The sequence below is a fragment of the Gymnogyps californianus genome, chromosome 1 (assembly GCF_018139145.2).
Source record: "Gymnogyps californianus isolate 813 chromosome 1, ASM1813914v2, whole genome shotgun sequence".
Classification (NCBI taxonomy): domain Eukaryota; kingdom Metazoa; phylum Chordata; class Aves; order Accipitriformes; family Cathartidae; genus Gymnogyps; species Gymnogyps californianus.
In genome coordinates, this window is record NC_059471.1 from 117531162 (window position 1) to 117544408 (window position 13247).

At 54.1% G+C, this 13247-nt stretch overlaps 1 protein-coding gene and 2 non-coding genes across 3 annotated transcripts in view; 2 read left to right on the forward strand and 1 right to left on the reverse strand.

Moving 5' to 3' along the window:
- Nucleotides 1-4285, forward strand: part of RCSD1 (RCSD domain containing 1) — a 35030-nt gene extending 30745 nt beyond the window's left edge. The window contains exons 6-7 of the mRNA XM_050915722.1: nt 715-1369; nt 2227-4285. Coding sequence (XP_050771679.1) covers nt 715-1356 — 642 coding nt within the window. The 3' untranslated portion in view covers nt 1357-1369; nt 2227-4285. The remainder of the gene's footprint in view (nt 1-714; nt 1370-2226) is intronic.
- Nucleotides 4286-6639: 2354 nt separating this feature from the next.
- On the forward strand, nt 6640-6711 carry TRNAP-CGG (transfer RNA proline (anticodon CGG)). The gene has a single exon. It is a non-coding gene; the product is annotated as a tRNA-Pro (tRNA).
- Nucleotides 6712-7322: 611 nt separating this feature from the next.
- On the reverse strand, nt 7323-7394 carry TRNAP-AGG (transfer RNA proline (anticodon AGG)). The gene has a single exon. It is a non-coding gene; the product is annotated as a tRNA-Pro (tRNA).
- Nucleotides 7395-13247: the final 5853 nt, after the last annotated feature.

The window sequence follows — 13247 nt, forward strand, 5'->3', positions numbered from 1 at the left end:
TGAAACAGCCTTTCAGCATAGTTCTGTGGAGTCTCTTCTCTGCCTGCCTGCACATGGAGTTTCATGGTCCAGCAGCTCCAGCAGCCTTCCTGGCCAAATGGGTAAAGGGAAGGGGTGAAGTGCCAGGACCCAATCACTTCAGCTCAGCAGTAACAGGGTGGCTGGTACCTGGGCAGGGAGCACTGTGAGGAGGTGGTGCCATGTGCCAGCAAATGTCAAAGGTGGCTGAGGTGCAGTTTAGGGAGCCACGTAGAGCACGATGGTTTGCCAGGTGTCCCACAGAGTGCACGGCACTTAAATGGGGAGCTGTAACCTGCATTCACCGTCATCAACTGGAGTGCAGACTCCTTCCTCAACCACCAAACTGCCATGAGTAGAAAAGGCTGAGACATCCAAAGTCAGCAGCATCTGCATAATGAATGCAGCATCCTTGGGTTTAACTTGGACAAGGAGCCACCGTTTAAATTGGTACAATGATCTCCAGCACCAGCTTTACAGAAGGAAAGGAGGCATATATTAGGGAGCTGCTTGTCCTCTAAAGTAGTCTCTCGGGGTCGGAGCCCTCATCTCCTTACCTCTCAGTAGCAGAGCAGGAAAAGTGAGGCCACCAGCATAGCAATCAAGTTTCCCATGGTATTTTCCTCTGTTGTGCTTTCCTGCTTTGCAGTACCGCTCTCTTTGTCTGCTTCAATGTCTGCTTTTCCTGCCTCCAAGGTGCGGACACGGGGATCGATAAAGCGCAGGCCTCCCTCCAGGAGGTTCCGAAGATCTCTGTCCGAGTATGGAGATGGGGAAGATTTAGGGGTCAACACCTCCTCTCCAGAAAATGGTGCCAAGGAAGATGGGGATGAGGTGTTTGGGCCCAAGGGCAAGACAGAGGAGGCAGAAACAGGGAGCAAAGAGCAAAAGAAGCAGACAGGGTCTGATGAGAAGCCCCCATCAAGGAGAGGATCCAGCAGGTCAGAAGATGAAGAAAAAGGTGAAAAACAGGCAGAGGAAATGACTCCTTGCAAGAGTAACACAGGGGATACAAAGAAGGAGGAAGTGTGTCGCAGTGCCCCAGGGGAGGAGAACTCTCCCCAGCCTCCCTGTGGAAACAAGGAGGAGAAGGTGTGCGAGGGTCCCCAGGGAGAAGAGCAGCAAGGCAGTGCCTGTGAACAGGAAAAGGGGGACAAGGAGAAGGAAGAGGCTGAAGCTGAAGCTGAAGCAAAGGAGACCAGTGAGAGCACAGACACACAGAGAACGTCAGACACTGAAGAAACACCACTGGCACCTGAACCGCTGCAGGACGCAGTGGGCTTAGAGACTGTCAGTGAGCCTTCAACATCAGCCATGCAGGACCAGGGCACAGCATAACCGTGACGCACAGGTAAGACGGGTCAGCATGATGATGGCTCCTAAATACCAGAGGGTTTTGCTTATTAATGAAAATGGCAACTGTGACAAAACACACCAACACTTTTGCTGCTCCCCACACCTCAAAAGTATCAAATCTCAGGCCTGCAGAGGCTGCAAGGCAGGGTATTTAAAACAACCAGCCCTCCTGGGTGGTGTTACAGAGAGAGAGGATGGAGAAGAAGCAAAGCCAATTCTGGGTTCAGTAAAACAAAGAGGTTCAGCTCACCAGGCACCCTGCTCAATTGCTGTTTTGAAAGCAATTTGAAAGTACTTAGAGTAAAAAGCACTTTTCCCCAGCAGTAACCACGTATATACTATCTCAATATGCCTCCTTACCTATACATATGTATATGTGTGCACACATTGTATATATACATGCGTACATATATATTCTCTCTCTTTCTCTATGTGTTTAGCTTGTTAGCTTTGCCAGCAAAAATAGTGTTTGCACACATACCAGTTTGATGATCAGCTCTGGAAGCACGCAAACACAGGCCTCCGTCCCTTGAAATAAAAGAGGATTTCCACTGGCTAAAGCGGGGCTTGTTCCATGTAGCTTCTTACGTATTCTCTAACCACTGATAACGTAGCCACAGATGCCTGAGGAAATATCTCATTCCACCTCAACCACCTGTCCCCTCTTCAAATGCCTCCTTGGTTTGGCAAGGAGCAACTGAAGGAAGCAGGCTGGTGCTCAGGCTGCAGCTTGCCTTTGCCTCCTAGCATGGAAACTACCAAAGTACCCCCAGGTCACAGACTCTCCAGTACTGTATTTACTTAGACCCATGATTATTGTTCATAATTTCCTTACTTTTCCCCTCTCAAAAGGACATACCCAATCAGGGCACAGGAGACTTAACGTGAATAGGAGCCATCTAACCCAATCAAGGTGGAAGCTACTGGAAAACCTTCAGCGGTTGCAGGAGAGGAACAGAATACGGATATCCCCCGAGGTCCAGACTCATCCCAGAGCTGAGTGGCTGCTCACTGGCTCTCTGCTTTGCACCATCATATTTTGGGACAGTCAGAACAAGAGACTGGCTTGCAATCACTCTGGAGTTCAAAACTGAGGTGTTGGCTGACGTTCCTCGGTGATATTCGGGGACTGAGAGACCTGATACATGCTGTCCTGGAGCCAACAGCCACCACCAGTCCTGGGCCCTCTGCTCCTTCATCCTGCTCCAAAGTCTCTTTTTCTTCTCCCCTGCATTGGTCTTAGATGAAGTTCATCAGTTACATACATACACATATGGTGCCTTTTTCGTAGCTTCTTTTGAAATATTTTGGAGTTTCAAATTTCAGTAAATAATGTTTTAACAGTAGGAAAAAGTATGTTTTCTCCATATATGCTGTATGGCAGACAATGTGAACCATTAATATGGGGAAAACTCTTAGGACATTGTTCATAAAGCATAAAATCCCTTTGAAGTGGGGGTTGAGCTGGCTGATCTCAGCAAGCCGTGGCAGGCAATTTTTCTGTGTGCTTCAACTTTGGGGTGTTTTTAGTGCTGGTGGAAAGTAACAACCAACAGATTTGATGCACAGAAAAGATATGCTGCGTAGGTCAACAGGGCAAGTTTTCTTAGCTAGCTCTGTGCTCCAGTCCAGATTTAGAAGGGCCGCATGTCCGTCAGTCTTTCTCACTTCCAGACCCTTATCCAATCTTTTGATTCTCTTTTGAAACTTTCAGTGTGTGGCCACTGAGTGCCACTTGTGATAGAAAGCATCCTGGCTTACTGGAAACAGCTGATTAATTTTATGTACATCAAAGAAGAGGTCTTAGATGGCTGAGTTTCCAGTCGTATGGCCTGACTGAATATGAATTGGTGAAGGTCAGATAGCCAGTCCCTCCTAAGTACTTAGGCATTGTACTAGATTTGCATTCACTCTTGGGGTACTAGTTAAGTCATGGGTCTAGCAGTTGCTAAGCCAAAAAAGCTTTTACATCTGGAGAGTATTTGTTGCCCATAAGAAATAAGTTATCCGGGGAAAGATAGTTAACAGACCCTCATCTGACCAGTTTCCTGACAGTAGTGCTTGAAGCTGTGTCTGCAGTACTGAATAAAAAGCTGCTCTGGCTCAAGGCCATGGGGCTCACGTCCACAGCGTGATGTGGAGCTGTGGACAAGTCTGGGCTCAGTGGAGACAGCGAGCCAGACTTGTCAAAAGCTGAGCCAAGGAGTCTGCTAGCTGTTAGGTGGTGTGCACAGTCAGGGGCCAGTGCTTGAACCTGCCGCCAGCCACCTAGTACCCAGCAAAACAGACACAGCTACAGAGACCAAGGGCAGAACCAGCCAGCTCCTCTTCATCCATCACAAAGCTCCTCCTAGCAAACGTTAAGCTGAGCAGAGTCGGAGGCTTGGGTTGTCCTTGTCTCTCTGGACAGGCACAAGCATTTTACACAACACAGCCCACATTCATCCTTGAGCGGGCTCTGCAACAGAGCAGTGTTACAAACCCAGTGGTTTTGAGGGATATCCCCTTTCTGTTCACCAGCTCTAAAATTGCGAAGAAAGAAGTGGCTCTGTGCCCTGCCTTTCTTCTTCCCAGGTGAGAGCACTGAGGTGTCATTTGCTGAGAGCCAGCGGTGTTGACCCTCCTGCATAGCACGGGCTTGTTGGCAAACACGACCCCTACATCCTTTTGAGCCATGTTGTGGAGCATTGTTGCCTTTGAATCCATTTTAATCTGTTTGTTAGAGCTTGTATTCCAGGGCAGGCTGCAATCATTTGCTGTACCCTGTTTCTTCTCTCAGCAGAGTGTCCCATCTGGATGTGAGTGATTGTGCCTTACTGTATATATAGATATATGTGTGCCTGTTTAGTGAATGAGTATGTGTGTCCTGACGAAGGGAATGGAAATCGGAGGGAGAAACAGAAGAAATAAATGGTGGAATAAAACCAAACCAAACCAAAATCCGTGTGTTTCCTCCTGGGGAGATGAAGGAGCCTGAGGAAGGATGGAGAGAGCTGGTAGCAGCAGGCAAAATAGGAGTGGGATTTCCACTGCCATTGGAACAGTTTAACACTCAATTTTAATTTAATTTGTGGTATTTTTTACTTATGGGAAACAGCAATAACCAATGTGCTTAATCCACAAAGGAAGGTGTTTTTCGGGGCAAGCAGTGACACTGGAGACCGCCACACTCCCTGTGCCAGCCCTGCAGGTATCAGATATCTAGGAACATAAGAAAGCAAAGCCATCTAGCCTAGTGCCATTTCTCCAACAACATCCTTGTTCAGGGGAGACATAAAAAAACAAGGCGACACACAGTGATCCTTCCTGTGAGATTTCCCAGCTTCTGGCAATCAATGGTTTAGAGACTTTCTGTGCCAGAAGTTGCATCACCATCTTCATCCTTGATGGCTTTACAAGTTGCAGGAAAAAAAGATGCCTGTTTCGCAGCTGAAGGCATCCACACATCCCTCTCGGGGCGATGCTCGCTCAGGTGGCGCACAAACCTTGCCCCGTCTGCAGGCCAAGTGAGAGCAATTTTAGAAAAGACTCTTTGGCCAGTATTAGCATTGTGACACTGCAAAAGCAGAGGATACATGTGGGCATGTACCTCTGCCCCATCCGTACTATCACGAAGCATTGGCTTGGGCAGCGTGGTCCTGTATCCACAAGGTGTACAGAGTCAAAAAGTTTTGACTGAAGTGTCGACCACAGCCTGGCTTGGTGTATAGCATGGGGGTGCCTATTCAGACCCATACATATCTGTCAAATTGCTGGAGTGTATAATGTCAGGTGTAAGAACACTGACAGTCGAACAGAAAATGCCCTCAGCAAGAAAAATCTGATATAATTTATGCAATTCGTCTGGTGTAGATGGTGCCTGAATGATTAAAAAAAAGTAAAAGCACAAACCTTACAGGCCAGAAGACCTTTAAATTGGGGGGTGGGGGTGGAAAACAGTGCAAGAATAAAGATAAAGTGGAGAAAGGAATGCAGCACAAGAGCAAGGAGACTGTTGCAGTTGTGTTTGGCTGGGATCTTGTTGTTTTTATGGTTATGTTTTGATGGGACTATGTTTAAACTGTAGCGTCATCCACAAGAAAGTGTTGGATGGGTAAGGACTGAGAGCAATTACTGATGAGAGGAATAGGGTTTTTTCAAAGATCTGGGATGCAAGGGAGGCTGGTACCAGAGGTGTGGAAACATGAGGGGGAAGCTTGAGCGTGACAGCAGGCATTAGCAGGATATAGCACATCAGGGACAACGTGGGAGCCAAAGAAGCAGCATGGAGTGGGTTCAGAAATCAAAGGGAACGCCGCTGGCTCCTCTGGGCCCCAACAGGTGAGAAACACACGCCCAATACTGAGGCACTTTTCTCAGAAGCCCCAGGCCCTTTGTTAAGCCATTTCCCTTGCAGCCTCCGGCAGGCCCCAACAGCCACTCCTGGGGCCACCTGCTGGAAGGGAACCACCAGCTGCCTCCCACAGCCCGGCCACCCCGCAGGCCCTCATTCTATTCGCTTGGGGGGCCGCCATGAGAGGATTCGTACACACTTGCATACGTAGGTACGTGTGTATCCCCGCCCCCCCCCCAACCCCACAGCGCAGCAGGGCGCAGCGGGGGCGGCAGGCCCAGCCTGTCTGTCCGTCTGTCGGTCCGCCCGCCCCAGCCAGCGAAGCGGAACCCGCCGCCGCGCGCCCTCACACCTCGAGGGGGCGCAGCGCCTAACGGCTCGGCAAAGCGCGGGCCGGGATAAACCAAAGCTGTTCGGGGGGGGGAGGTCCCACTCCCCCCTTCCCATCCGCTGAGGATGAGCTCGCCCGCCTTCGAGCCCCGCTGGCTGTGCCTGCCCGCCACGCGCGTCTAGCGCGAGCGCGAAGCCGAGGGGGGTGGGGTGGGGGAGGGGCGTTCCATCCGCCCCTCGGAAGAGCGCAGGAGAGGTATCTGCGCGGGGGAGCGCCGCGGGGGCCGCGGCTCCCCTCCACGGGGACTCGGAATCGTCTCTACCAAGCGGAGCCGTAGGGTCGGGGGAAGGGCGATGCCACGGCTTACCCTGGCGGGGGGGGGGGGGGGGGGGGAGGGCAGGGGGAAATCGCAGCAGCCTCCGCAGTTAGGGAGAGGAATGGTGTCTTCCGAAGCGGTGGGCAGAACCATTTGGAGTCGGGGGGGGGGGGAGGGAGGGGGAAGGGCAGACCCACGAAGGCGCCGGCGGTGGGTGGCTGGCGCTGGGCGGGCGGAGGCGGGAAGTGAGTGAAGTGCTGAGCTGGGGAGGAGGCGAGAGAGAGCGGCTCGTTGGTCTAGGGGTATGATTCTCGCTTCGGGTGCGAGAGGTCCCGGGTTCAAATCCCGGACGAGCCCGCTGACAAAGGCGGTGCGCCGGCGCCTCCTCTTTTGCCGCCGCGGTGCCCCCGTCCCCCGCGTTTTTTGCGCCTCGGCGCCGCCGGCCCGCCCGCGGCGGGAGGGTGGGCTCGGGGGAAGGAGCCGCAGCTGGTCCCGCGGGGAGCAGCAGGCTACCGCGGTGCTCCGGGGGGCACGGCCGCGGTTTGCGGAGGTAGAGCCGCCGGGGGGGGGGCACGCGTGGGCCCTCGGGGAGGGGGAGGAGCCGCCCCGCAGCCCCGTCTCGTCGGGGGTGCGCGGGGGTTTAGGGAAGGTGAGGGGGAAGGCAGGGGCCCTGCGGGGAAAATGCGGGGTAGCGGCGCCCTGTGCGAGGCGAAGAGGGGGCGTAAGGCAAGAGGGACGACCCCTTCCTTGTGAGTTATTAGCGCTTATTCCTTGCATTAAAAAGGAACGCCTCTCATTGTAAGTCCTGTCCGTGCCCCTTCGCGGCGTGTGGGAGCCGCCGCTGTCTGCCTGAGGAGCGCGGCGGAGGACACCGGGTCGCATCGCTGGCGCTGGGTCGGGAGCGGGGCGGGGAAGCAGGGCGGTGTCGGGGGCAGAGAGGAAAAGAAAGAAAAGGAAAAAAAAAAATTGGGCTCGTCCGGGATTTGAACCCGGGACCTCTCGCACCCTAAGCGAGAATCATACCCCTAGACCAACGAGCCGCCATGAGGAACACTTTTTCTCCCTTCCAGAGGAAGGCTCGGGTGCTGCCGCGCGGCTCGGCCCGGCCCGGCCCGGCGGCCGTTGGCGGCCGGCTCCGACCGCCCCGGCCCCCGCCCCGGCCGTGGGGGGCTGCCCGCAGCGGGACGCGGTGCCAGCCTCGGGCTGCGCCGTCGGCTGGAGCAGAAGGAGGCTGCAGGTACGCGCGGGGACCGTTTGCCCGGCCTGAGCGCTCTCTTCTACGACAGCCGTGCCTACGAGGTCGTAATGGGGACAAATGAGAAGCCCCCAGAAAACAGCGTTACGTAAACGTGAGGTGGTGAACAAGGCTTCGTGACAGCCAGGCGCTCCCAGGCTGGTGCCAGCCTGTAATCTGACGCGTCGCAGCAAGCCCGCAGGCAGTGGAGGCCGAAGTGTCCCTCCTGCCTCAGCCTGGGAGGCGGCGACCCCTGTGGTTTACCTCAGCCTGTGCCTGCCCAGGCAGGGGCTGCCTGCGGGGGGTAACCGTGCCCCCCGGGCAGCCACCGCTCACAGGCGCCTGAACGCCCGCCCTGCTGGTGCAGTAGCCTCGCCGGTGCGGCCAGCAGCCCAGCAAGGACGGGTCACGGCTTTTGGGGACTGTTCTTCTGCAGTGGCCTTGTTGGAACAGCTCAAACAAATCTCAGCAGCCTGTCCTGCTTTTTTGCAGTGCTCCATATTGCTAACAGGCACTGTTACCGTGCGTGCTGTTCTCCAGGTTTCTTCCAGTCACTGTGGCAACCCTATCTATCCTTGCGTGCAAAATCTGCTTCATATATGTCTAGCCATTAACTGCAGCAGTCAAACCACAAACCCCAACCAAAAGAAGGGAAGTTCATGGTTCATTTCCATAATCTAAAACTGTACTACAGCGAAGCAGTGGTGATGTTACTTTCCTACTTTACAGGTGATGATTTTATGCAGACCTGTTTAAATATCAGTCTTCTTACAACACTGATGCTGGTGAGGCTAGAGGTCAGTGTTACCTTGGCTCTTGTCTCCATACAGTAACAGTCGCTAAACTAATTTTGCCTATATTCCAAGAAACTGTGGGGGGAAGGTAGGAGAGAGAGACGGGAAAAATAGTTGCTTTCATTTTATGGGCTTTTTTATATATCAAGGTTATCAAGAATACTTGTGGCTCGAGTTGTTCCTTAGCATCAGTTCAGCTCTGGAATAGCTCATCATTAGCATCTTTTTCCATTATAGGGTTTCCTCAGAACACTTACCCTTGCATAATGGGTGATCCGAGACATTCTTCTTAATCAAATTATGGAAAAATAATTATCAAACTCTTCAAGTACCGTATGCAGTTACTGTGCTGCTGCCAGCTCTTGAGTTTTGAAAGAACCACTGCATTTCTATTTAACCAGAGTAAACATAAATGTAGCACTATCTGCCAATTTCTTCCAACTTGCAGAGGAAAAAGTAATGTTGTAATAGACACTCAATACTTTCTTTTACAAATAGAGCCTGTTTTTTCTTTCTCTCTCATGTTCTTCTCTTACTGTTTCAAAATGAGCATGTTGGGTGGGGTATTTTTTGCAGGAATACGTATCTCTTGACACTAAACAGTGTCCACTGTACAATTCCTCTAGGAGGTACAGAGATGCAGGCTAAATAGAAAACAATCAAAACCATTAAACATGTAAAATCAGTCTGAATATATTTGCTTCTCTTCCTAGAAGATGTTACCCTTATTTTGTTTGACATCATAATCCTGCTTGCTCTCTCTGGCAAGCTACTAGAGAGCTCTCCAAAACAGTAGGATAACAAAGGTCTGAATTTCTAGCATAAACAGCAACCATGAAAAAATTATTTAACCTGCTCCCCAGTGACACACACTTTTTTAGATCTTCCTTTTTTGATAAGCGGAAACAAAAAAGACGCAAAAGCATTTTTCCTTCTCTTGTGGGACTGAATGCTGATTTTACTGCGTGTGAGAAAGCTCAGAAACCAGTTAGGCAACTTGACAGCAACCTGCCTGCTGGGAGGCTGCTGTGGTCTCTCTTGCCCCACTGTCTGAGCAGTCCTGCTCTGTCACTGCTGCTTGTCTGACCTTACAGGGAATGGATTCTGCGTGAAGAAACGTAACTTCCCACCTCTCCATATGCAGACAGAAAAAATGAGTTTGTTGCCAGCTAAGTGAGCTGCATTACTAAGAAATTTGATAAATACTAGTATTATCACTAGACAGAGAGTAGAGTTGCTTAGCTAGACGGAAAAAGGATGGCAGCAACTACACCTTTATTTGGGTTAGCTTATCAGGGAGTTGTGTGCTGAGATGAGTTAAGGAGTTGTGTAGTACAGCTTGTAGGCTCTGCATTTAACAGCTTACTCCGAGAAGTATTGCCAGTTCTTTTTGTCATAACCTTAATAGTAACATGTCATAGCATACAAATGCAATGCGTGTTCCTCAGGACAAATTAAGTTGTTCCAGCACCCTGCTTCCTCTCTGGAAATAGCAGAAGACAATAATTTGATCATCACTATCTGGATAAAAAATGGTCTACAGTAAGTAGCCCAGATAGAGTCCCACACGTTCTCTGTACTGAACAGCAGTACTACTACACAGCAAACGGGGCAGTCGTAGGGCTGTACCTGTGACAACGTTATCTCAGCTCTGTCAGGGAAGGGAGAGATTGTAGGGATCCTCTGGCAAGGGGCACATGTGGCCGTATCAGGCTTCTTCGTAGATGAAAAGAAAATGTGTGAGCTCTGTGAAGGACAGTTAATTTGAGAACAAGAAAAAGGATGTATTTTTTTAAAAACTTTAGGTTGGCTATCTTGAAATAGTGCCTAGAAAGATGAAGCTTGGCCTGTTCAGGGGATTGAACATTTTTAAACTGTGCAGTACTGAAGGACCTGAAGGTAAACAGTGAACTCTGGGTATTGAGGTGCTTCCATGTTGGTAGAGCACTTCCAGTCACTGAGGAGAGCTGTAAGGGCAGGTGGAGTTTCCATGGAAAGGAAGAGCTCTGAGGGAGTATTGAGGCAAAAGGGCTTGGGATGAAGGGCTTATCACTGTGCATCAGTTTCTGCTCCATTTGGAAAGTCGGGATATTGATCAGTTGGCTAAAGACTCACCTGCAAGGGAAGTCAGAGGGACTAAATGAGGTGGCAACCAAACAAGGCAATAATTCCCTGTGATACAAAGAGTTGCCTGTGTTGATCTTTATTCCCAGGTGCTGCCCTGGATTTCTGGTAGCCTGGGTTTCTAGAAAACATGTACAACGGTTAGCTGAGGAACATGCTCCAGAGCTTCCCCCTAGGGTGTAAATAATGAATGCATATGCTGTTGCATTTTAAATCCCATGAGAACTGTAACCTGGTGTCTTGCATCACAGCTGGAAAAAAAAAATCTGCCTGTGTTTTTGCAGGGGCTTGCTTCGTCATGGCCCTCCTCTGTGTGGCACACAGCAGCGGCGCTTTCCTGTGGCCTCTTTCATCTGCAGATGTGATTAGGTGGCCGGAGAGTGGCAGAGAAACTGGTGGCACGTGCATCTGGGAGAGGACCAGCATCTGTGGAGCACCAGGCAGGAGTGAACCGAGTACACTGCAGGCTTCTGAAATCTCACGGCTGCAGTGAGCAGTAGCCTTGTGATATGACTAAGCTTGTGGAACTTCTTTAAAATACATAGCTTAGCAAAAGAAGAAATGCGTGCAAAGAGGTTCCCAAAAGAGAGTGAGTGAAACGAGATAAAAAAGGAAGGCTGAAAGTGTGGTCTCAGGGGGTCTGTAATAGCAGGGACTCCAGTCAGTAAGCGGGGGGAAATTCCAAGCAGGTATTTTCATGTGAAAGGCAAAGGCGGTTATACGATCGTGTAGCAGGAGAGCTTCTGAAGGAGCCTGTACTGACAGGCAACGCACGCCAAAACAGGCTCTCTGAGTTGACAGGGAAGAACAAGAAGGATCTGGGGGGAGGCGGGAGGAACCCGCCCTCGTCCGGGCCTGCAGCCTGCAGCACTGCTCTCCCGCTTCCCCGGCGGCTTGGGACGAGCGCTCGGGATGCGCACTTGTTAGCCGGCGCTGTAACGTGCATCCGGGGCAACTCGCTTGCCGACGCCTGCGCAGAGGCCGGGGCGCTAAATGAGTGCCGCGGACTGCTCCCGCTGCCGTGTCTCCTTGGAAAACCGGGCCTGGTAATGCACGGCAAGAGATGCACGTCGTTGAGAGTGTCCGAGACGCCGCGCTGTGCTGTGATCGCACGGAATTCTGCTGTGGTCCTCGTAGGCCGCAACAGCAACAGCCCCACAGCTCTCGTGTGGATCCTGACTAACAAATGCACAACTCCATTTGCGTGACTGTCGGTTATTTTCAGTATTTTTTAAATGTAAAATAGGAAGATCGTTAGCGTGCCTCCGAAGGTACTCAGATAAGCTTTCCGCGCAGAAGGTGTTACCCTGGGGCAGCACCAGAGCCTGAGGCGAGGGCGTTTGGCGCTGGGCTGACTTGGGCTCCCTTGCTGCGTCCCTACGGAGGCAGGGCGGCAAGGACGCAGGCCAGTGCGCGGGGTACAGGCGAGGTGACGGCAGGCGGACGGCAGCGCGGGCAGGCTGCGGCCGTACGCACCGCGGCGCGGGGGCACGGGCTCGTCCTCCTGCCTGCAAAGGCCGAAGCGTTTGTCAGCGGCGAGACCCGGCGTTTCCAGGCTTCCCCCCTGCCAGCGGGGCCGGGGCCGGGGCCGGGGCCGGGGATGCCGCCGCTGCCGCCGCGCTTCTGCGCCCGCGTTCTCCGGACTTCACTGAACCGAGGGCAGCTCCGGCGGGCGCGGGCCCGCCCCCACCGCGCCCGTGACGCCACTCCCACACCACCACCCGCCGGGGGACGTGCCCAGCTCGGGGGGCGGGCCAGCGCGTTCCCTGCCCGGATAAGGCGCCTGAGCTTGACGGATCGCTCTCCTGGCCAATCCTCGGGGAGGAGCGGGGCAGCGCCGGGGCGGGGGCGAGGGGGACGCGGGAGGTGTGTGCGAGTGACAGCGGCGAGGCCCTATCCCGGCGAGGGAAGGGGGCTGCCGGGCGCAGGGGGGCGGGGCCGCGGCCGGGGGCGGACAATGGGGGCGCGGGGAGGTGGCGGCAGAAAGATGGCAGCGGCTGGAGGTACTGCGGGGCGCCCGGCCTCTGCCGTTCCCGCGCGGCTCCCCTGCTCGGCGTGGCTGCTGGCTGCCGCCGCTGCGCTGACCGCCGGTGAGTGAGCGCGGTCCGGCCGCCGCCGCTTGCCCCCGCAGGGCTGCGCTCGTAGCCTGCGCGGATCTTGATGCGTCGGGGGGAGCTACCCGACCCGACCCGACCCGACCCGAGGCGCGGCAGGCGGCGGCGGGCTGGGCTCGTCGCCCTGGGTCGGGCCCGGCGGGGGCCGCCCGGGCCGATCCGGGCTCGGGAGAGAGGGGCCGGCCCGGCACGTGGAGGCGCCGCCGGGCCCTCGGGGGTGAGGCAGGCGGAGGCGGTGCCGCCCTTCCCCCGCCCGTACCGCGCCCCTCGCGGAGGGTGCCGCGCGGGTGGGGGTGAGGTCTCTCGGGGAGGTGACCCGCGCCCGGGGTCCAGCCGGTCCGTCCCTGTAAAGGCCGTTCCCGATCGTCGTCGCCGGGTTACCGGAACGGAGGGCGATTTCGCGGGCAGGGTACGGCTTTGCTGTTCCCTGCCCACCCGGTTCGAAATCGGCCCCCTCCGCCTCAGTTGGCGGGGCTCGGACCGGCGTCGTGGGTGCGTTTCCCGCGCGGCTGTGAGAGCCTGCTCGCTCCCCTCCCAGAGCGCCGGCGGCAGGCCTGGCCCACGCGGGACACCCGGCGTGCCGGGGCGCGCTGTGCTGCCCGGGTTCGTGAGGGACAAGGAGCCGTG